Source organism: Chelonia mydas, chromosome 3 (genome assembly GCF_015237465.2).
Source record: "Chelonia mydas isolate rCheMyd1 chromosome 3, rCheMyd1.pri.v2, whole genome shotgun sequence".
In the NCBI taxonomy this organism is placed as follows: Eukaryota; Metazoa; Chordata; order Testudines; family Cheloniidae; genus Chelonia; species Chelonia mydas.
This window is the reverse complement of record NC_057851.1, coordinates 163,781,359-163,806,009: the sequence shown is the minus strand read 5'-3', so window position 1 is coordinate 163,806,009 and position 24,651 is coordinate 163,781,359. Positions and strand designations below refer to the sequence as shown.

The window sequence follows — 24,651 nt, the reverse complement described above, 5'->3', positions numbered from 1 at the left end:
TTTTATAGCTAGGGTAGCAGTCACAGATGGGAGAAGTGACTTGTCCAACGTCAGATAGCAAGAACTGAACCTGGATCTTGCGGCTACCTGCAATGAGCTCCTGCTGGGGCATTTACTGAAGTCAGTAAAAAGAAAAAGAGTACTTGTGGCACCTTAGAGACTAACAAATTTATTTGAGCATAAGCTCACGAAAGCATCCGATGAAGTGAGCTGTAGCTCACGAAAGCTTATGCTCAAATAAATAAATTTGTTAGTCTCTAAGGTGCCACAAGTACTCCTTTTCTTTTTACTCTGAAGTCAGTAAGGCTCCCAGCAGATTCAGGGGTCCGCCTCTGTGGAACTCGTTGCATGATCAAGGCCTCAGTTTGATGCACAATAAACGTACAGGCCTACAACAACTTATTTACACAGCTGAACCCAAACTGGAGGAAGACAGCAGAACAGCTTCTATTCATTTATAAAGCACCTGCACTATGTGCCAGCTGCAGGAGAATTACTGAGTCCGATGAAGAGAGCGTAGAACTGATTGAACATCCTGCTGCATGCACCATGGCTTATCCTTAGACACCAGGGCGATGGGGCCGGGATGTAAATACCACAGACAGACAGCTACGCAGTCATGCAAAGGGAGAGGCCTGAGCTAATCCCCACCCACTCTGGTCCCGCCGAGGGGAGCGATTTGCGAGACAGGGAGGGATTACGGCTGACCGTAAAGCGCCGGGGAGCGGACCCACGTGGGGGCGGGAGGAACCGCAGCGCCATGGGGAAGAGGAAGCCCCCCAGGCACCCGCTGGTCGGCAGCTTGAGCAAGAAGCAGAAAAAGCATCTCAAGGAGTTTGGGGAGGCGCATCCGTTCTACGACAAGTGAGCGGGCGCGGCGCGGGTGGGGTGATCGCGTGTCCCCGGGCCCCGCGGACTGACTCCCCGGAGCCGCCTGTGCCGCTGGGAAACTGCCCCTTCCCCCGCCGGCCTCGCAGCCGCTCCGGGAAGCGCCTCAGGGGCCTTTAGCCTCATTCTCCCGCCCCGCCCCGGCGCTGGGGCAGCCCCTCGCTGTCAGCCTATGCATTGCCCGGAAAGAGCCGAGGCCGAAATGGGCGGAGGCTGGAGGAGGCGAGCGGCGCCCTCCGCCGAGAGGGGTCGGCCCTGGCCTTGCGAAGCAGGACGTAACAAGGTGTCCGCGGCAGCCCCGGTCGCCCCGAGCTTAGGCTGCCCCGGCTGCTCCCGGCCCGGCCCCTGGGAGGCGGGCGGAGAGTTGGCAGGCGGGCCCTGGGCTCCCCCGGGGTCACGACGGTGCCGGAGGCTGCCGGGCGTGTTGCCTCTCGGGGCGGCGGGGGCTGGACGGGGCGATGCTGGGGGGCTGGGGCTGCAGCTTGCCGCGCTGCCCCCGGCTGGGACAGGCTGAACGGGGCCGGCTTAAAAAGATCGGTTTCAGAATAGCAGCTGTGTTAGTCTGTATTCGCAAAAAGAAAAGGAGTACTTGTGGCACCTTAGAGACTAACCAATTTATTTGAGCATGAGCTTTCGTGAGCTACACGAAATGGCCCACCTTGATTATCATGCACATTGTAGGGAGAGTGGTCACTTTGGATGAGCTATTACCAGCAGGAGAGTGAGTTTGTGTGTGTGGTTTTGGGGGGGGGGGGGTGAGAAAACCTGGATTTGTGCTGGAAATGGCCCAACTTGATGATCACTTTAGATAAGATATTACCAGCAGGAGAGTGGGGTGGGAGGAGCTATTGTTTCATGGTCTCTGTGTATATAATGTCTTCTGCAGTTTCCACAGTATGCATCCGATGAAGTGAGCTGTAGCTCACGAAAGCTCATGCTCAAATAAATTGGTTAGTCTCTAAGGTGCCACAAGTACTCCTTTTCTTAAAAAGATCGTGAGTCTCTCTTTGACAGAGACCCAGCGAAACCCTCCAGGTGGGGAGCGAGCCTGACCTCGCCCTAGGAAGGCGGCGGGGGCGATTGGAAAAAGCAGGTGACTCCTGCTGGGTTTCTGGCTCTTTGTGACTTTGGACAAGATGCTTAACTGGTCTGAACCTCAGCTTCCCCACTGCTCGCCCCCCTTTCCCAAGTGGGTGTAGGGCACTGGTTCTCAACCAGGGGCCTGGGCCCCCCGGGGGGGCCGCCAAGCATAGCTGGCATTAGACTTGCCATGGGCCAGGGCAGAAAGTTGAAGTCCCACCATGTGGGATTGCAGCCCTGAGCCCCACCACCGAGGGCCTGAGCAACATCCCTTCACAGTGCCCCCTGTGGTGTGAGGGGTCCCGCGTAATTGTCCTCTCGCTACCCCCCTAACCCTGCCTCTGGTTTTTATATCCAGAAAAACTGTTGTAGTGGCACAGCTGGGCTGTGGGGTTTTTACAGCATGGGGGGGAGCTCAGAGAGAAAAAGATTGAGACCCCGATTAGATCTTCACCTGACAGGTGCTTATCTATCCAGATACACTATTATTAAAGCTTCCCCCTCTCCCCCATAGGACCAAACCTATTTTTTGAGTGTCCTGTGCACAGTAAGAAGCTTGGTGGGTTTCATTTAATTTTCTCCCTGGGGGCGGGGAGGGGGGGGATGTTCACCCTGGCAGCATCTTGCTTTCACATGGAGATCAGGGGTCTTAGAAACCTGTCAGGACAGCAGGTTGTGTGTCCAGCTGTGCACCTGGGGGATGTGTTGAGGACTGTTGCCCCCTAGAACCACCCTTATCCAAGTTAGAGACTGTCCCTTCAAAGGAGTGAGACCATGCAGGTCTGACTGGGAGCCCATAAAAGATATGTTCCTATGACTCTCTATATGTTGTTACTGTCCCATGCAGGGACAGGTATAGTTTGAATGTTTAGTCCAGTTTATGTAGTGTTTGGCTCTCATGTAATCATACTGATTCATCTGGTGATTAAATATAAAGATATCCTTCACTGGTATGGGATTGAATTGGTAGCCAGTATGTTGTACAACATTTGGCTTTGTGCTGTACATTAGTTTTTTCTAGAGTGAAAGTGGTTCCCTATTAGTTCACTGATCCTATCTTAATGCTGTAAATGCTAGTTTGCCTCAGTTAACTTTGTTGTATAAACTTGTTTAGCTGAATAATCTTGTAGTAAATTGGTGGCATATTGTTAATGTATGTTAGGGAATTTGTCTGTCAGAAGCAACAGAGCAGAATGCTTGGTTATTATGGCTTTTATGAGAGACTTAATATAACAGGGTCTTACCTCATCTACTGTCAGACTCTGCAACTGCCTCAGTTCCTCTCCTTCCCCAGTCAAACCACCACAACAGGTACTTTGAATTACTTTCCCCTTTTGGGGTCTGGTTCGTTAACATCAGATAATAATTTAACTCAAAGCCAAAATTACCCACATGCGTTTTCCAGGCTCGGCAGTCCACTACAACTCTTGTGGGCTCCTAACTCCCTCAAAGACTTTACTTCTCCCCCTTGTTGGTAGCTCTAGCCAGACCTTTCTGTTTGGCTGGTATGGAAAGCAGGGTACCCTGTAGGAGCATCTCTGCTCCCTTAAAGCATAAGCGTGTGTCTTTCTCTTTCTTTTACCCTTGTATCAGGGCACCAGTCCTCAGCTCCCCAGAGCTCTGAGACACCCACTCAGGACTACTCTTAGGTCTTCTCCAGCTCTTCGTTACCCTCCTTCTGAGGGCAGCAGGCTCACTCTTATAGGAAGCCCTACCCCTGCGGCTACCATTATGTGATGTTTGTCACCTGACCCAAACTCATCACCTGGGATATGGAGTACTAGGCACAGGTGAGGCTGAACCCAGCTCCCCTTAAAGGCCCAGCCCATGCAGTAACATTTAGCTTTTCATTTAAGGTGGCTTTTAATTACACTAGGACTTATTTTTGGTTCATGTTTGTTGTTCCCTTTTCTACATCGTACCATTTTGTTATGTTGTATGTGGAGAAACTGTCAGATAATTAAGAAAAATAAATGTCAACAATGTCTTTTCAGGGTTTCTGGAAGAGAAGAAACAACTGAAATTTGTGAGCTGGTAATATATTATTGCTATTTTTATAGTCCTCTTTGCATTGCTATTGATAGTCATGAAACTAATGTGAAGCATTAAACAATATAGAGCTAATTTAGATGCCAAATCAAGATTTTAATTTAAGTAAAAACCTGCTTCCAGAATACTTTCAGTGAAGTTAAAAACATCCATTGAAAATAGTTTATTTTGGTTTTAAACATTTCTCTGAAGGATTTGCAATCCAAAAATGTCAGCACTGCCTAGAACAGGAGAGCTGGGAAGTGAAATTGAATAGAAACTGAGTCTCTTTTTGTTATCCAAGCTAAGTGGAGAATTTTTGCATTTCACCTAACAATAATAGTGAAAAGTAAATTAGACTTTTAAAATGAAGAGTTAATAATAAGTATAATATTAAATCTGAGAGTGTCCCTTGTAACTCTTTATTTTATTAATGCCCATTATGGGGTAGGCAATTTGATTTTAATTCTCCAGTTAAACTGTAGCTTTTCACGGAGTGAAGGAATTTCATTACAGCTTGTTCCACTTCTAGAGATCTGTAGTGCTTTAATTTTGTGTTGGTCTGGAAAAGGGAATCCCCTCCATCATCCCCTTTCAGATGGATGAGGAGGCTGGGTTCTTTTGCTAGTTTGTTTCTTCAGCCATAGTTCATATTGTTGTTTACAGTATCTCTGCTGCCTCTCACATCAAGGTGCCAGGAGCTGAAAAGGAAAATTTAATCTCAGCATGAAGCTTGCCAATGTTTCTGCATAGTAAAATTGTGTTTGTAGTTGTCAACGTTTGACTCACTCACAATTTATCAGACCACTCTGTTTTATTAGCAAAGCTGCTCTGCTAATACATTTAGAAGTGAGCCCCCCGAGTGGGGCTTGTGTCTTTTTTTAATTTATACAGTTTTTTGGAGAACAAGTAACAGAGAAGTTACAGACAAAAGAAGAAAAAGATTTTAGTCACCACCCTTCGAGATCCCTGAGACCAGTCACGTATCTTCAATTACCTGCCACCCTTAACAATCTCCTTTAACAGCTTCCAGTTAACTTAACTAATTGCCCTTCACACCTTCCATTCTGATGCCTGCTTTTTAGACGTGCTGGCTCTATCTTAATTGCGTCTCCATTCAAAAGCTAACTGTCCCTATGTGTGCTCCCTCAGATACTTTGTAACATGTTTTGGCATGCCCTCTCATATACAATGTATCCAGCATGTCCCCTTATACAACATTATACTTATACAATGTTATACTTCCATATAGTACTGGCTGCAGTGTGAAATTTACTTGCAGTCATAGCTAAACATTGTTACGCAGGATCATTTTTATTTGGTGCACGCAGGGCCTTCTGGATCTCCTGGCTTTTTAAGATTCTTCCAAGGTCTGTATTGGTCATCTTATGCAAAGGTCAGTTATAGTCACTCTTTAGGGTAGCAGGTTTGCGCCAGGTACCATACAATTCATCCAACTTGCGGAAGGCACTTTGCTGGGCTGGTATAGCAGACAGCAGCTAGGATTCTGGCTGTTGCTTAGAGAGTCAGGGTTGGCCTGTCCACCAGGTTCCGTACTCGTTATAAGGGACTTTTTGCTGACTTAATCTTTTGGAGACCAAGTTTTGCCTCGTTGAAAGTCAGATGTTTCTTCAATAGGAGAAGGATCTGAGCAGTGATTTTTTACTGATTACCAAGTGAGCTAAACTGATGCAGATCTCCACTAAGTCTCTTGAGTTGGGTTGCTCTCTTGAGTCCTGCACCAGTTTAATGGAACTCATTGCTTATGGAGACTACAAACATTCTGATTTCCCTCTGACCATGGCTTAGACTGACAGGGTCAAAATCTGTGTTACTCTACACTCTGGACAAGCCCATTGAGTTAAGTCAGTACAGAATTAGATCAACTAGATTTCATATTTAGAAGTCCAGAGGTCAAAGTTCTGTGTCCAAGTGGCCAGACTCGTCTGTTCCCAAAGAAGCTTGGTCCTCTGACGTGGTCAGAACTGTCATCTTGTACTGTGTCAACAGACTTTCCTTATAGAGATGCTCAGTGCGTTACTACTTATAAACATAAAATTCCTAACGAAGTTTCATTAATATGAAGCCGATCCCTATAAAGCTGAAAACAATATTGCACTGATAAGCTCTGTTGTAGATGTCTCTTACTCATAGCAATTTTTGTCTTGAAGTTTCTGATGCCAAAACTTTTAACTTCACTTTGAAGTTCTTTCAATCCCAACTGATCACAAGAAGCTGTTCTTGGAGAAGGAGACTTTCAAAACTACCCAGCAGATTTAGCCACACAACTTCTATTGAAATTAAAGGGAGTTGTGTGGCTAAATCCGCTTTCAGAATCTCAACTCGGAGGCCTAATTTAATTGCCTGCCCTTATGGAGATGCAATGAAACTATATAGGTCTGTTCAAGAGTAGAATCATGGAATGCAAAACTGAAAATGGGAGATCTTGGGCTGGCCACATACACAAAGCAGCAGTATTTTCATTTAATGCATGTATGTATACACACTAATAATTGCTATGCTGTTAGGATGCATGCTAACAATTAACATGCTGAAGGAATAATATGTATGTTCTGGAACACTGTTTTCACATTCAGTCTGAGAATTCCGATCACTCAAGTGCAGAAAGTGATGGCGAGAGTGAACCAGAACAGGTCTCCGTGTATCACAAGCTCCTAGCCACGTTCAAGACTGTTCCAGATGCTAATAATGAAGAAGATGACGAAAATGAGTCTGAAGAAAGTGATGAGGAAGAAAGTGATGAAGAGTCTCAGGAGGGTGAAGATGGAGATCATACAGCTGGTGAAGAAGATGAGAATGATGTGCAGGACCAGAAAGAAGGTAGTTTTTCTCTAATGTTTGGGTAACAATGGCTGAATCGGCAGGTATAAACAAACCGCGACACTCATTAAAGCATCTGTATCCCAGAGTGGCTGCACTGCATGCTGGGTTGTCTGTTGTGGGAGGTGGGGTTTTTTTTTTTTTTTTTTTGCTGCTCTGGCCCTGAGGCAGTAGTACCTTCCATGGCTCCTGCAACTCTACGCTGAAGGGGTAATGGCTAATAGATCTATGTAGCAGTGGATACACCAGCCCCTAGAACCCTCACGGAGCAGGACTCTGACAAGACGCACAGAGGATGCTCCCCACCGGCACAGGCCATTCCCCTACATTGGGGGCGTGGGAGGGAGATAGCTCAGTGGTTTGAGCATTGGCCTGAGAACCCACGATTGTGAGTTCAATCCTTGAGGGGGCCATTTAGGGATCGGGGGCAAAAATTGAGGGTTGGTCCTCCTTTGAGCAGGGGGTTGGACTAGATGACCTCCTGAGGTCCCTCCCAACCCTGATATTCTATGGTTCTATGATACTCAGCACCTAGTTCTGCTGTTACCACAGAAGAGAAGGCAGGATTTGCCTCTAGAGGAATAAATATTTGAAATGGAAGGAAACCTTCTTTACAAGGAGAGAGCCTCATTTGCAAGGTTGGTTAGCGAAGAATTCAAGTAAAGAGGTGGCAGCTTTACAAAATTGTAGCTATTTAAAATAGGGTTGTTGTTTGGCTGCTAAGACGCCCCTCTGCAAAGATATATTGTTTAAAATAATCCCTTGGGCATCAGTGACCATTATGCATATGAGCCTTTGTTACTGTAAAACACAAACTGGTTCTGTTTTTGGAAAGAATATTGGGAAAAATAACCAGTAGCTAAAATAATACCTGGAACCTAACCAGCAAGAATCAGGTGTCCATGTAGAGTGACTCTTTTTGGAGAACATAATTCATTTCTCTATTCAATAATTCACAGCTAAAGACACAGCAAAGCAGATGCTTGGCCAGGAGCAAGCCGATGGAGCAGATACCTCCAGTGACCCAAAACATGGAGCAATTGAAGAGTTCACTGATGTGAAACATGAATCTGAATTTAGCCTGGAAACCAATTTCATGGTCGAGGAGAGTGGTGATTACAATGCAGATGAGAGGGAGAGTAGCTCTTCTGTCATGGTTTCAGAAGGTAAAATACAGTATTTGTGTAGTGAGCCCTCTCTAGTGCGGCTCCTGTAGTTTGATGGTTTACACTTGTTTACAATAGCCACACACAGCAAGACTGCAAACTCCTTAAAGTCATGCTATCTAGCCTTTGAATTCTTATGTTACATTTCTGTTATGAGGACTTGTAAGCCAGTTGTGTCTATGTAAGCTCACCTGGTAATGTGGATAGACAAATTGTCTTCAGATTCGGGAATCTATTTATTCTCCCATTAACAATGATATGATTGTGACTCCTGGTAGGAGAGAACAGAGGACTGAATTTACCCACACACATACTATGAATTAAAAGCCCATCTCCCAAGCTAACCCAAACAGAACTAGACTGAAGTTTAAGAATATATATGCCGTCTGTACTCCACTTCTAAATTTCAAGAAACAGAGGCTGAGATTCTTATTCCTGCTGTGGCCCTTCTACACCCAAAAAAAAGGGGGGAGGGGCAGAGTCGTGTAAAGTGTCCTAGAAGCCCTGTATCTAGTTGGAGGAGGATTCACTTGGCACAAGCACGGCAGAAGACAGCCATAAGGATGACTTCTCAGCAAGCCTTCACAAGCTCTAGGGTAACAGATGTGCCAGGAGTGTACTCCGGAGATTCTGGGCAGTGCTGCAGCCCATAGGCCAGCCCAGGGAGGCTGCTGTAACTTAGCCAGTCCAAACAGCACATCTGAGTTATGACAGGGGCTCTGCAGCCCAGGAATGGTAAGGCACAAAGGTGGCTTAAAGACACCAAAGCCTTCACATCTGTGAGTTGTGTGCTATGCTTGTTAGTGATGCAGCTGAGAATCTCTCTAAACATTAAATCAAACTGGGATGTGCAACCCAAACTCCAGTGTTTGAATCACACCGCCGTGAATAATACAAATAATGGTGTGCGGTGACGTGTATGGCCTTTTTGTGATAAAGTAACATACCGCACATTGGCATTTGCAGAATTTCTGTTCACATTTCCTGCTATGTGGTTTTGATAGAGGGCATAATTTAAAAGAGAGAAATTATATTTGCATCATTCCTGGTGACAGTGGCTTGTCTGCTTACAACAGCAGCTGATATTAAATCTGGGATGCAATTTGGTTATTGCTACATTAGGGTGGATGCATCAAAGGGCCATGTGATGGGAAGAACTGTTCATTCTTGTTACCCTGGAGAATATTGCTTATGTTGTGGGAATTGCGTTTTAATAGGAACTAGCAGCTTTTCAAATGCATACTTGGCGCAGTGACATTGTTCAGCCTATAAACAATGTTTCTTTTCTTTGCGACATTGTGGACTGGAAGCTGCTTTTCAGCCTGTGGTAAAAGAGGTGAAACTGGGTCCTCTAGAACAACAGATATGGGTACATCAGTCAGGGAGCAAGCTTCTGTCCTTGTCCAGCAGTGACTTCCTGAAAACAGTGGTAATCATTCACTTACCCTTGGCCAACCAATGCTGGAACCAATATAAACAGTAACAAATCAGAGCAGCTGTCTTACTTTAAAGTAGTATCGTCTTCAGTTGCATTGCTGGGAAGAAATGCACAGCACTGCCACAATTTAGAAAACCCCATGAGTTCTGAGCGCTGGATAACCTCAAGACATTGGCACTAGGATTCTCTCTCTAGTAGGCATTTTTTCTTATGAAATGAGCAGTCCCATGTGATGCAATTACTATCAGGGCCTGATTTTTCAAAAAACTATGCCTATGACTGTACATGCTGTAGTGTATGGACAGCCACCTGATCTGCTTATGCAATTACTTCCCTAAATTAATTGAAAATCAGGCCTTTCAAGAGCTCAGAAGCAGTTTGGGAGCGTGGGAGAGATTAGACTAATCAGAGTCTTCACCACCTTTTAGGGAAATTAAGCAAATAAAAAAATGCTTTTTCAAAAAGTTTTTCTCCCATAACTAGAACAGTATTGAGATAACTGATCAAAAGCACCCTATCCCAAGCAGAGCTTTCTATGAAAAAGAAAATGGGCTCATTATTTTTCTTGCAAGATGTGAGATACTAAGTGATGTTCAACAGTACTGTCCCCTTCACACATGTCTTGCAGTTGAAGCTCCACTGTTTCCAGCATGGTGCTATTTTTTTATGTTTTGTTCATATACAGAGTATTTTATATTCTGTAGAAGTGAAATGTCTCTTCCCTCCAAGTGCTGTAAAATCATTTTGTTTAGCAACTGAGTAACCTGGTTCAAAAATCATGTATGACTCAACTTGCAAATCAGTTCAGGAATTTGATTCCAGTTTTAGTAACAATAGCTTTCGTTTTTTAAATAGATCCATTTAAGCAACATATGAACAAAGAACTGGAAGAAAAAGAAATAGGAAACAATTCAGCACGTTCTAAAAGTACAATTCAGCTGAAGGTAATGATGTTTGTTTCCCCATCATGAACTTATAAAAGTGCCTGCATTAAATGAAATTGATGTTTAGCTTACATTAGTCCTTTTGTATGCTTTATTATTCCAAAATTCCAGTATCTGCACTGAAATAGATTCTGAATACTTATTACTGTTGGAACTCTTGACAGCATTCAGTCAGACTGCATTGTTGCTTAGATTTTTCTTTTTGTCTAGCTCAAAGCTGGAGTCAAAAAATTTTAAGTTCAGATCTTCAACTGGAGTAAATGGGAGACACTGAGGATCTGGCCCTTATGGTCTAATCTGCACTACTGAAATTAATAGACATTTTGTTGTTGACTTTTGGTAGGATTAGGATTAGTCCCGCAAGGCCTGATTCTGAGAGGAGGCAAGCACCTGGGCACCTGAACACTTGTTACCACAGGGATCATTCATCCAGTCAGACACCTTGATGTTATTTCATAGATTTAAGATCAGAAGGAACCATCTAGTCTGACCTCCTGAAAACTTAGACTTGTTCAGGATTTGAATCTGGGATCTCTTACACCTAAAACAAGACTCCTACCCTACACCAATGAGCCACACTTAATAGATGTCCTCTTTCATCTACTTGTTCAAATACAATTATCTGTCACTAAGGGTTCTGTTCTCGGGGGAGAAAGTTAAAGATGCCCAGCACATGTAACATCTTGGATAAATTATCCAAGAAGTAACCTGCAGCTGTCAACTCTGTCCTCCTGGTAGTTTTAGAAAAACTGGTAATGAATAGGAGTCAAAGCTGTATAGATAGAAAATACTTTTAGAAAATGAGTATCATTTTTTATTACTTGGATTGCCATAGCATTCAAAATGTGCTAGACACTTTCCAAACATCGATACAGTCCTTGCCTAGAAGGGTATGCAATCTGTTTTAGATTTTTAAATTGATGGTCCTTCTCATTTGTCATCTTGCTCAACAATTATCATTAGTTTTGCACTCCTAGTAGTGACCAACTACTAGTCCTAAAATGAACCACATAAAATACATCTTGATATTCATATCCTAGGACTACTGTATCCTATTATTCATCTCCATGACATGCTACTTCTAGTTGCATATAGATTACGTCACCATGAAAACAGTTTTACACACACACACACACACACACACACACACACACAGCACAGTTATTCAACACAAGGGTAGATTGATTACAAATCACTGATTTTAATCAACAAGCAAGAAATCTTGGTTTGAATAATCAATTTTAATCTTGTTTTGCATTGATTCTCATTAATTGGTATAATTTGATACTTTTTTGTTAGTAAAAGAATATACTCTATCTAAACACATTTATTGAAGCAATTACGTAGCTTAACATATCTGAATAGCTTCTTAATCTTTACATTTTTATTATGTTAGAAAGTGGTGAATGATTTTCTTATTCAGTAAATTAATTTTTTTATTCATGATTTGTGTCAAGCTGCATTTGAATGGAAATTGGAATTTAGTTTAAAAATCTACAAAACAGTATTTTAAATTTTTATTAGTTAAGTAATTAAATCTACCTTAAGTTCTAGATGCATAAATTAAAAAAACTAAGTTTATCAAAACATGTTTTGCATTTTAAACTACCTGATTTAGTAAACAAAAGAAGTATATCAGTAGTTAATGAATTGAACTGATTATTTCACCATATCCTTTACAACTTTAGAATTACAACTTCATTCACACCTCATTTTTTATTCATATTCTGCTTTTTCTAGTTTAATAAACTGAAATAAAGAAAAAATTTCTCTCTGCACTTGCAGAAGAGACTACTGCAGTCAAAAGTTGGACAGAGCATTTTGTCAAACTGTTGTTCAGGTGCTTAGACAGGATCACCAGATCAGTGTCTTTCTAAACTTTGGCAACAAAAATGTACTGCTTGAATATTATTTTTTCTTTAATTTAAATTATTATAATAAATTTAGGTAGTAATATAAATGGTCAACATTTCAAATAGGTTTCTTATGCAGAAAAATCACTTAATTTGCATTAAAAATGCAATTTCCTTCTTTGTTTCTTTAAATCATTTATTTTTATCCACCTGATACGTTGGCTTACCCTCCTTCAGGCTGGAGTCTGATGTTTAATTGGAATCTTACAGTAGGCCATGATGTTATTTGTTCAAGCGTGGCCATAGGTAAAGACACAGAACAAATGCAGAGGTGATCTGTAAACTGATGCATGGTGTACATTGGTAAATTGAGTGCAAGTGAGAACAAATGAGGCTAGGGTGTAACTTACTTTGTGAGAGGCGAGAAGAAGCTAGAGCCTTATTTAACTTGCCCCTGCTAATTGCTTCCTCTGCACCCATCGCTTCTGGCCTTTCAGAATGTAAATCACACTACCTTATGCTTCCTGGTTAATCTCTCTAAGGCGTAGCAACTAACATTTGAATTTGGTCTTTGATCTTAAAAAAGTGCTTACGTGAATTATCTTATTTTTCATATGGTAAAGAAAGTAAATGGTGCGTTTACACCATGGAGACTATATCAGCATTGCTATGCTGGCATAGCCCCATAATGTACATGCAGACTACGCTGACAGAAGGAGTTTTCTTGCAAATATCAGAACACCACCTCCCTGAGCAAAGTTAGCTATGTTGTTGGAAATCCACCTCCATCAACATAAGCTACATCTGCAAAGGGTTTTGTTGGCATAGTTACATTGGTCAGAGGTGTGGTGTTTTTTCCACCCCCCAACCGAAGTAGCTATGCCAATAAAAACTTGTAATGAGGACCAAGACTGAGAGATTGTGCATGTTGAAGGAAGAAAGGTTTTTAATTTGTATCAAGTTTCATAGACTAGTATTTCATATATGTTATTGAAATAACTGCCATAGGAATGTATATTTTTAGCTGTATGGTGCTAAGTAATAAAGTAACACATTTGATTTTCTTTTCTTTTTTTTTTTTTTCCAGTGGCCAACGCTGGGCCAGTTAGTTTTTTCTTCTTCGTTACAGCAGCCAAGAACTTTTAAGCCAGATAAAGAAGCTGATTTGAAACGGCTTCATCTTCATAAGACTTTAGAATCCACCTGGCCAAAAGTGAACAGCCAGTTCTTATCCACACTGACTAAACAGAACAATCACCCGTTTACCCTGTTACAAAAGGAACTCTTTTGTATTATGAATCAGTACAAGGACTTGTTCTACCCAGAAAGAACTGCTTTAGGGAATGGGGAAGAAGTTCGTCATGCTTACTGTCTGCATGCAGTGAATCACATCCTGAAGGCAAATGCCCAGGTCCTCAGCAATAATACCAAACGAAGGGATCAGAAGCCAGCCATTGATGATGATGATTTCAGGGACCAAGGACTCACCAGACCTAAGGTGGGAGGACTCCATTAGCATAATCTTTTGCTGGGTAATTGGCCCTGCCATGCAAATGTCATAATAGTTTATCCTGGCATCATCCACTAGCTCTTTATATCTTTTGACATGTTCCCAATTTTTGTCTTTCCACACTGGCTGATCGTGTTGTCTTGAAGCTGTCTGTAAGTGGCAAGGGCAAATAATCTGGGAAAAGGGCTAACTTCAATTTGCACATTTTGCAGGCAGACTAATTCCAGGAGACTTGTTTTTGTTGGAAGAGTTTTTCTAGTGCCATTACAGATCGATGTGTGTCTCCTTCCTTGTTCTTATTCCATTCCTGCTACACTAGCAAATAAAGAGCCTCCATATCTCCCTTTACAACTTATACTGTTGCTGGAGTTGGAGGTCAACATCTGTACAGACTGCCCCAGAAAATCACTTGCTGCCCTTAGGACCAGTGGAAATGGTTCTGTATAGTCACTACTCTTCAGCCAAAGCCTTATGCGTTCCCACTTCCTTCCCCCTGTTTCTCAAGGGCTACTGTCATTGCGGGTCCCGCTTTGCTTCAGATGTTCTTTGTATCTGGTGCAGCATAACTTGGGACCAAAATTCCTCTGCTGTTATTACATAACTCTATTGCTATGTCAACTAAAAATCAGCAGGGATCTATCTGTATTGGCCCTAGGGGATCCAGTCCCATCAGATTCTAATAAGGCCACTTTCCCCTTTCATTGGTGATGAGGCCCAGATTAGAGCTGTCCTGCAATCAAATTATGTTCTTGATAGGGAACATGTCACTAAGCCGCCATAAACTGATTGACTGGACAGCTGGATTCAGTTTGCACTGATTTTAAACCAGGCCACTTACACTTCTGGTGACAAAGTTCCAGTGTTGGATTGTCGCAGTACATTGTGGACTGATTACCTTTTTAAAACCATCTGGTTTGGTTTTTTTTCTTCTATTAGTTTATTTAGATATTAGTATTTAGGTATTTTGAGTGGTTTTTTTGCTAGAACCGAACTTAGATCCAAATACAGCACCAAGTCCAAGTAACTGTGTAGAGGCGACGCCCGCCATTTGGCTGGATAATCTGTGTGCGGGGCTTTGCTAGCTTGTGTGGGGAGAATAGAAGGATCTGCAGAGTGGAAAATCCTCTGGTGCCAGTGGGCCATGTCTTGTCCATACCCTGCATGCTAATGACCAGAGTGTCCTTTGCAGAGCTGAGCTCCAGACCACGGTTGAGAGTAAGCACCTGGGCATCTAGCCCCATCCATTGTACAGCAGAACTTCACAGGTTCCTCTTCCAATGGTTCCTCTTTGCTCACAGAAAAGGGGGCTTAAGTTTACTCATTGCATTTCCTGTTCCAGCTGAGTCACTTATAGCTGACTCGCAATAAGGTGTTTGGAAGCCAACAGCTAAGGCCTGTTTTAGTGGAAGTGCATTTTGAAGCACTTCACTGAGCCAGCTTCCGGACCCAATCATATCTGTTCAGGCTTTCATCACTCAGGCATAACCCTCTACCTTAGAATTTGTTTGCAAGGGACCTATATTTCCTTTAATCCAGATGGCACAATAATGGGTACTATGTGTAATAATAAATAAAATTCAGGCATCTTTGTATTTTTTGTGCTTCATAGGGTGATGTGCATTCCCTTCTTCTCTAGAGAAGACCTCGTTACCAAGGAAAGTTATCCTTTTATAATTGTGTTGGTCCATACAGGTGCTGATAGTAGTGCCCTTCCGTGAATCTGCCTTACGGGTGGTGCAGATTTTCATCAGCCTCCTTGAGTCAGAGCGTAAAAAACAAATAGATGTAAGTAACAAAAAGCGCTTCAAAGGGGAGTTTGGTTCTGATCCAGATGAGAAACCTCCCAACCTGAAAAGACCTGAAGATTATGAAGCTGTGTTTGCAGGCAACATCGATGATCATTTCAGGATAGGTAATAAAATCATTTGAGTATTTTAGTTCTAAAATTAAAGAGCAGGGATACAGTTTTCCTAAATGACTTAGGAGCCTAATTTCTGTTGACTTCCAATTAAACTTAGGCTCCTAAGTGCCTAAATCACTCTTGAAAATGCAGTTTAGGTACTCTTGAAAATTTCATCCCAGGTCAGGGGTTTGGGGTTTTTTTTGTTTTTTTTGGTAAAGGAACATTATGAAATCTTTTTCTGCTTCGTGGTTAAGATCAAGTTTAATATAATTTTAAAACCCAGTGCATCTTTTATTGGAGCTGGGGGAATCCACATTGCAATTGAGAAAGGATGGACTTGGTATAATCGACCTCTTCCACCTGTAATAACTATAGTTTCTCCTGATTTTTTTAAAGCAGTTTGTTTGCACTGAAGTTATTAATCAGTAATGGCCTGAGGAAAATTAGAAATTCTGTAATGAGCAAAGCAATTTTCTACTGTATTGCATATGATTTCCAGCAGAGTTTTCATGCATGCAAAGGATGGGCAGTGAGTATGAATACTAGCTGAGCAGAAAATGTCCAGACTGTTTAATAAATTGAAACTTCATCCTGGCTTGGTAGCGTGGTATGCAGATATTTAGCTTGTGGCTTGATGCCATGAGGAGTAGATGGTTGTTCAAACTTACCTAGACAGATAAGAAGAGGCTCTTAAAATTATTGTCCCTTGAGAGATAAATTTGCCTTAAGATGTTTGATAATGTCATGGGAAATGCAAGCATTTGCCCCATCACCAGTGAATAGCTGTGATTTACTGAGTGTTACGCTGCTTTCTCCAGCCAAATCACTCTCCAATATCCCATCCCATGCAAAAACCTGTCTGATTCACCTACTGCTGTGAAGAAATGCATATCTGAATAGAGGAAATCGTCATCTGTCATCTTGTAGCAACATTGTGATGCCATTCATCACCATGTTATCTAGGCACTAAAATCCTTTTTAGTATGGATTAGGGAATGCATTTTAAACTCTACTAGTTCATTATTATTTTTAATATTTTTATAAAATATTTGTCAATGTTTTTGTTACATTGAATTGCAACTCTGTCTTGTGTGTTTATGCCCTCGGTAGTTTATTTCTTTGGCTTGATTTCCAGTGAGAAGCTTTTAAAATACAAAAGGTAAAACCCTGGCCCTGTTGAAGTCAGTGGGAGTTTTGCCATTACGTCAGGAATTCTACCCAAAGTGTCTAACTCGGGCACAGAAAGCTGTGGGCCCAAATACCATCAATGGTGTAGTCATGACCTGGATAACTAACTCATCACTTTATTTTTGTACAAAAGCAACAGTACCTAGGTCAGCCCAGCATGCCTGATATATCATGCTAGTGTAGAACCAGTGCCCATAAAGTTACTCCAAACCGGCAGTGATGGAATTGAGAGCAGAATGGGTCATCCTGCCTTTATGAAGGAGGGGAGTGTTGTGTTTTAGTAACCTATGGATCTGTGAATGGTATTGATATATTTTTAAAGGTGCTCCATCCAGTCCTCCTTGGACAGAGTAAGATAATGATTACAACAACATTTAAAGGGGAAGGGTATAAACTGTGGGGGTGGGGGAGAAGGAGAGAGAATTGTGGGTTTTTTCATTGCATGACCCTTTGGGGTGGGGGGAAAGGAAGTACGGTAATCAGAAAGTCAAACATACTAAGAAAATACTGCTGTTTGGTTTTTATTGGACAGGGGTTGCTGTTCTTCAAAAGAGCATGCGATTATATGCACCATTTTACTCTTCTGATATCATCATTGCCTCTCCCCTTGGCTTGAGGACCATTATTGGGGCAGAGGGGGAGAAGAAGAGAGATTTTGATTTCCTCTCATCGATAGAAATTCTTATAATTGATCAAGCAGATGTTTACCTGATGCAGAATTGGGAGCATATTCTGGTAGGTTTTTTCATCCAATATTACTTTATTTGTTTGACATGCTATGCTATGTCTAACTAGTGATGTAATTCATCCCTAGCAATAAACTCTGTGTCAAATTTTTATTTTCTCTCTCTCTTCCCTCACTTAATAATGTTTCATCTCACTAACATTTTCATATGCTAAAAGTAATTTTGTCCTGGAATGACAGATGCATGCTGAAGTCTGCTAGGCCTATGATACTCCTTGGATTTCAGTAATACTCAGCACTTTTACTCTGTATGTCTCAATATTTGGCATTTCAGTAGCACATTTTATCCAAATTTCTGTTAAGTGTTGATTAAATCTTGGAACAGCCCTATGAGGAAGATAACAGGGATCGCTTCACTCACTTCTGGGAGGGAACATAGCAGCTGTATGGCAGTTTACAATAATACTAGACAACATTTCAGGTCAGAAAATAAAGTAGAATACTGTATCTGATTGTAACTATGTGTAGAACTTGGGAAGGAAGTTGCTTTCTGTCTGCCTTGGAATTTGGCTTGGGCGGGTTAGCATCCCGATGGTTGCCGAATTTCGGTAATTCATAAACACTCCTTGAATTATTACTTAAAATGTTAGCTCTGTATCTTTCGGGGAAAAAATACATTGTTCAGTATATTAAAACAAAGCAGATTTCCATGAGACTGCTGGACTGAAACACCCTACTAAGGTGCCCAGGTATAAATTCCTGAGATTTAAGAAGCACCGTTAACACTGTGCTTTCAGAAGTGAGCTTGGAGAGTGTCTTTTTTAAGTAATGTGTCCCAGGGGGGGAAAAAAGCATAAAACTGAATATTAACAAAAATGCATTCATTGATGCCAATCCAGAAGTTTCTCTGAGTGAAATTCACTGATGTGACACATAAGCCTGGTGCTGTCTCCTCTGCACAGGGATGAGTTCACCATCTGTGTTCATAACTCTCACTAAGTGCTATGTGGGTTCCACTTGGGCTTTATTGATTAGGTCTAGAGTTTCTGGAACTGGTCCCACATGGGGAAGAAATCAGGAGCTGGGACCATACCAAAAATGAAATCTACCTCACTTTAAGCTTCTAAAATCTGCGGAGCTAATGACCTACTAGATTTCTTTTTACAGGGCCTAATTAAATTTCTATTCATCTGATGAGTGAGCAGGATCCAGAAAGCTGTGTTTTGGGAGGCTGCTAGTCTGTTATGCTGTCGGCTGACTTGTTCATTTCCACTCACTTTCGCAGTGCAGTTAACTTACTTGCCAAGTGTGCATTCGTGGTCTAAAGTCACATACATCTGTTTCTCTTCCTTTAAAGCACCTAATGAACCACCTCAACCTCCTTCCTTTGGAGTCCCATGGTGTAGATTTTTCACGAGTGCGCATGCTGAATCTGAATAACTGGTCAAAGTATTATCGTCAAACGCTACTGTTTAGTGCTCTTCAAGATCCCCAGATTAACTCTATCTTCAATAAGAACTGCTTCAATTACAGAGGCCAGGTGAGTTCACGGACAGGCCAATAACTATCTTAGATTTTGGAGGTATCAGGATCAGCTGCTTCCTACGTGTCCTCTTGTGGCCAGGGGTGACTTTGCTGCACCCTACCTCAGTTTCCCCTCTTGATTCCTCAATAACTCTAACCGCCCCCTCCAAAAAGCACCTTTAATGAGTCTGGTGGCCCTTCTTTGGGTTTGGTTTAAATAACATAAAGTTCAAAATAAACACAAGTTCTTCTACCCCATCTTAAGCTAGGCCCAGCCCCTCATCCCTGAGGTCTTGCCTCTGATGGTTCTCTGAGCCTCTGGAGAAGACACAAGGTCGATCCTGCCTTCTTTGTCTTCTCTGCAAAAGGAAAACTAAACCGGCAGCTCGGGGTTTCTGCTCAATCATAACTCCCTTCCTTATGGACCAAAGCAGGAGACTCTCTCATCCTGCAGCTTCACTCTGCAGACCGTCCCCTGAGAGGCCAGGCCCTGGAGGCCTGGTTTAGTCACATGGCTGTCAGTCAGGTGACAGTTCAGTTTCTTCACTGTGGAGGCAAATAAGCTGCCATCACAGTGGATTGTGACCAGTCTCCCTTTAGAAGGGCCAGCCACCCTCTGACAAGATGCCATGTTAATCTTCAACATGAAGAAACAGCAATAGAAATTCCTATTGTTTGTGCATGTGCCAATAATTCATATAATGCACGTCAGTTTTTAATCTACAGGACAGTGCAGCCTGCACTAAGAACTATCTCAGTGGCAAACTATTGCCTTAAGCAACCATTCTTATACCCAGAGATTCCATTGCAATTTTATTTGATCTATTAGATTTTTTTTTTATTTAATGTGTTTATTATGGCAGTGCCTAAGAGCCAACCAAGAAAGGACCCCATTGTGCTAGGCACTGTGCGAACACAGTCGTTACAGAGACTCCTGATGTGACAAAGTTTCAGGTCAAATTTTAGGGATTGGTTTTGTATCGAATCTTATAAACCTGACTATTAATAGAGGGGTTGTGGGGTTTTTTTTTGTTTTTTTTTGTTTTTGTTTTTGTTTTTTTTTTTTTTGGGGGGGGGGGGGGGGTCAATGGAATTTTTGTTTACATGTTACATTCCCTCTAACTTGCTTGCAAGCCAAACACTATAGCATTGTACTAATCCATGAGAACCGGAAAGTGAAAATGACCATTGTCCAAGACGAGCAAAAGGCATACAGAAAGCAGTGAGTTAGTTCCCACTCCCATATCCTCCTAGTTGCCATGTCATGTATAGTTACTCAGATTCTGTGTGGAAGTAGGGCTGCCAGTAGTTCTCTATTGACTTGTTGAAAACAGCCTCGTTTGTTGCCTGAAGGAGTATGTCATCAACTGAAAACTGATTAGAATGTGAAGGCTTTTTAAACACCATTTATGTTTCACTGCTTCTCTAACTGTTTGACTTACCCTCTGCAGGTAGCTGTAAGGAACGTACCCTCGATTGGCTCCATTAGCCATGTTGTGGTACAGCTTCCTCATGTCTTCCGAAGGCTGGAAGCTGAAAGTTCTATTTCTGTAATAGATGCAAGGTAATCTGTCGCCCAAACCATTCTGCTATGCCCCAGTGCCTAGTCCAGTATAGTGCACTCTAGGGCCCACAGGGCAGGTGTACCTAAAAATAATGAAATAGTGAATAGTTATGTGTGCTCTTATTGCTCATGAGATGCGGGTTAGACACTGCAGTCAAATAAATGCACTGGTACTTTTCTCTCCCCTAGTCCTCGCTTCCTGCATTTTTCTTTGTAAATATTATAAACAACATCACAGAACCCTTACACTGATGTACCTTTGTATTTAGCCCTTCTCAAGTCTGGAAACCTTTGGTCAGTTTAAAGAGTTTTTTTTGACTGTGACACAGAATAATAACGTTTGGGGGTTATGTGGCGAGGAGGGGGTTGGTGTTCTTTTTTGGGGTTTTTTGGTAAGGTTTCTCTCCCCCATTCTTAAGAAAGCTCATTTACATATTGGAAAGATGGGTATTGACTCAGGATAATATTCATGTGCATTTTCTTAACCCAGGTTTCAGTTCTTCATTGACAAAGTTTTGCCTGAGTATCGTGATGCAATCATGTCACATACACTCATTTACATTCCATCGTATTTCGACTATGTGCGTCTTCGAAATTACTTCAAGAAGGAAGAGCTGAATTTTACACATATCTGTGAATACACCAAAAGATCTGGTATCTCCAGAGCAAGACAGTTCTTCCTCAAGGGAGAGAAGCAGTTCTTAATTTTCACTGAACGCTTCCACTTTTACAAAAGGTAAGTCATGGGCCAGATTCTGCTTTGAGATGCACATATGGAAATCTGAAGGCAAAGTCTTGCCCTTGGGATATGCTAGCCTCAGCCTAGCAGTAATGGATGGGTGGTGGTGGTCTGGTTCATGAACCAGTGTAACCTGTTTGGAGAATCCTTCTTAGATTGAAGTAGAAGACTCATGAAATATTAACACAAACAAAAATGGCAAGTATTCCCTTAAATATTTAATAATACATTAAATACTATATAGGGTTCAATGTTGGGAGTTGGTAAATGCACCCAACTCCCCACTGACATCTGCAGGAACACAGCACCATCCAGAATTGTCCTCATAGTCATCACAGTCTGCATCTGTGTTGGGATAATTCCTTTCTGGAAAGGAACATGGAGTTTGTTCCGTGACAGCAGCACTACTAAGAGAGTTTTTAGAGGGCCCATAGTAAGGTTTCTACTTGAAACTGTGGAATTTAGTAAGGCAACCCGAAATTACAAAAGTAGGATTCTGCTAGGAGCCCAGAGGCTGATGAAACTGACCTTGCGTAAAAGTTTATAGGATCCTTATTGAGCACAAGTCAGGGTCAGGGTCTCTGCTAAATTACATTCAGAAGAGCACCTACAGCTGCTCAGTGCTCCCAGCATTGCCTCAAGAAGAATGTCCCCACATGAATCTCCCAGTCTCTGTACAGCAGGATGTAGACTAGCTTGAAAATCTCATCTTAAAAAAAGGCAGTGAAAACATAAGCTTTGTGCCCATAAATTGACCTGAAACACACACATCCTGTATCCTTTGAATTTTATAGTATCGCAGAGCCATCTCTTCAACATCCATCATCTGAGTATAAGGGTCTTGCTATTTTCAGTAATACAGATCATAGAATCATAGAATATCAGGGTTGGAAGGGACCCCAGAAGGTCATCTAGTCCAACCCCCTGCTCGAAGCAGGACCAATTCCCAGTTAAATCATCCCAGCCAGGGCTTTGTCAAGCCTGACCTTAAAAACCTCTAAGGAAGGAGATTCTACCACCTCCCTAGGTAACGCATTCCAGTGTTTCACCACCCTCTTAGTGAAAAAGTTTTTCCTAATATCCAATCTAAACCTCCCCCATTGCAACTTGAGACCATTACTCCTCGTTCTGTCATCTTCTACCATTGAGAACAGTCTAGAGCCATCCTCTTTGGAACCCCCTTTCAGGTAGTTGAAAGCAGCTATCAAATCCCCCCTCATTCTTCTCTTCTGCAGACTAAACAATCCCAGCTCCCTCAGCCTCTCCTCATAAGTCATGTGCTCTAGACCCCTAATCATTTTTGTTGCCCTTCGCTGGACTCTCTCCAATTTATCCACATCCTTCTTGTAGCGTGGGGCCCAAAACTGGACACAGTACTCCAGATGAGGTCTCACCAGTGTCGAATAGAGGGGAACGATCACGTCCCTCGATCTGCTCGCTATGCCCCTACTTATACATCCCAAAATGCCATTGGCCTTCTTGGCAACAAGGGCACACTGCTGACTCATATCCAGCTTCTCGTCCACTGTCACCCCTAGGTCCTTTTCCGCAGAACTGCTGCCTAGCCATTCGGTCCCTAGTCTGTAGCGGTGCATTGGATTCTTCCATCCTAAGTGCAGATCATCCAGCAGAGTGTGTTGGGTTTTTTGTTGTTGGTTTGAGCATTCTCTTTCTCTCCCCTCCCCCCAACTCTAGCCTTTTTGCCCCTTTAGAATATAGCTTTTCTGTTTTAAACCCATATTCTAAGTAACATTCTTGAAATGGTGATACTTAGCATTTTAGGGGCCAAAGTGAACAGGGTCAGAGTTGACATAGACTTACATCAAGGTCGAATTTGGCCCTGCATCTTTCAAGTGCTTTACAACTATTCACTCATTCTCCATAAGTTCCCTATGTGGCAGAGAGATAACAATATTAACATTTTGCACATTTGGGAAACTGAGGCAGGGAGGTTAAAGGACTTGCCCAAGGCCCTCCTGAAGGAAATTATAGCAAAGCCAGGTTTAGAACTCTAGAGTTTCCGGTTCTCAAGTCCTCTCTTTGGTGCAGTAAACCATATAGTGACTCTTGCAGCACGTAGAGTGCTTAGGCTGGTAGTGTGACAGCTTCCCAGGGGGTCTCTCTTCAGGTTTTAATATATACATTTGGGTATTTCTGTAGTTGATTTCTTCTCCCTTCCTCTCCACAATAGTCTAGGAAAAAGCATTAAAACTAAGTTAATGCTGGATTTTAAAGAAGGGGGGGAAAAAGTCCAGATGTGTAAGTGACAAATCAAGGCCATTCAGAAAATGTGCTTTTTCCTGACTACAGCTGATCAGGTTTTTTTGATGGAATAGTTTTCTGTTTGAAAATGCTGTTTAGTCTAAACTTTCCTGTGCAACATTTGATATAAATTTTGATGAAATTTTCAATGGAAAAAAGTAAAAATGCATAACATTGGTCAAAATAAAACATTTTGATGATTCGGAATCAGTTTTAATTTTCTTTTTGCATGATATTTCAGTTATTCGTTCTGACTGAGAACAGATCTTTTTCTGAAATGTTGGAATTTTCTGTGGAACGGAAATCCCGATTCTGAACCAGTTTTTGTTCTGACTAGCACATACGTAAGATTGTTCCAAGATTCCAACAGTCTTTTGGCTGTTGTTACATCCTTGGATGTCGTAAAAGCATTTTAAGCGATCAGACACTTAAACTAGTCTACATTCTACTCCTCTGGTAATTCCTAATGTATTGCTAAAGGGGATTTGGATTTTATTTCAGTGATGTATGTCGGGTGGAGGGGGGGAGGGGATAGAGCCAAAAAAAACCTTATTATCTAAATTTAAGCTCATAGCCAGAAAAGGGATCTGTATGAGTGGATTTGTACAACCCCATTGAATTGCACTGGTTTAATTTGGACACCGCTGGGGCACACTACCCACGTGAATCCCTTTGCAGGACCAGGGCCTTAATTTGACCAAGTTTTACTGTATTAGGATTAAATCCAAAAAGTTTGAGTTCAGTGGGAGTTGATGGTGCTCAGCACTTTTCAGGAGGTGCCCAATACCTAGCGGGATTAAGCTCTAAATTCTGTTTCTGTTTAAGTCAATGGCAAGACTCCCAGCCATCAGTGGATGTAGCACTGGACTCGCAGAGCTCAGTCATGGAAGAGGCTGAGTGCGCTTAACTCCAATTGAAGTCAGGGAACTGGGAGAGCTCAGAGCCTCACAGGATTGAGTCCTTAATTTACTATGTAACTTTCATAAATGGACAGTGTAAATAAAGAGTTTCTGAAATCAGATTGCAGAATACAAGATT

General features: G+C 42.1%; 1 protein-coding gene across 4 annotated transcripts in view; it reads left to right on the top strand.

Moving 5' to 3' along the window:
* Positions 1-484: 484 nt before the first annotated feature.
* UTP25 (UTP25 small subunit processor component) overlaps positions 485-24,651 on the top strand; it is a 39,700-nt gene continuing 15,533 nt past the window's right edge. Inside the window, exons 1-12 of one of the 4 annotated variants that reach the window (XM_037895780.2) lie at positions 679-864; positions 3,963-4,002; positions 6,594-6,837; positions 7,797-8,003; positions 10,297-10,385; positions 13,326-13,736; positions 15,441-15,660; positions 17,372-17,574; positions 18,882-19,064; positions 20,500-20,612; positions 21,103-21,348; positions 23,855-24,637. In XM_037895780.2, the coding sequence (XP_037751708.1) occupies positions 761-864; positions 3,963-4,002; positions 6,594-6,837; positions 7,797-8,003; positions 10,297-10,385; positions 13,326-13,736; positions 15,441-15,660; positions 17,372-17,574; positions 18,882-19,064; positions 20,500-20,612; positions 21,103-21,348; positions 23,855-23,867 (2,073 nt within the window). In that variant the 5' untranslated portion in view covers positions 679-760 and the 3' untranslated portion in view covers positions 23,868-24,637. Of the gene's footprint in view, positions 865-3,962; positions 4,003-6,593; positions 6,838-7,796; positions 8,004-10,296; positions 10,386-13,325; positions 13,737-15,440; positions 15,661-17,371; positions 17,575-18,881; positions 19,065-20,499; positions 20,613-21,102; positions 21,349-23,854; positions 24,638-24,651 lie in introns of those variants that run through there. The other 3 variants (XM_007058024.4, XM_043543712.1, XM_043543713.1) reach the window with 3 other exon arrangements.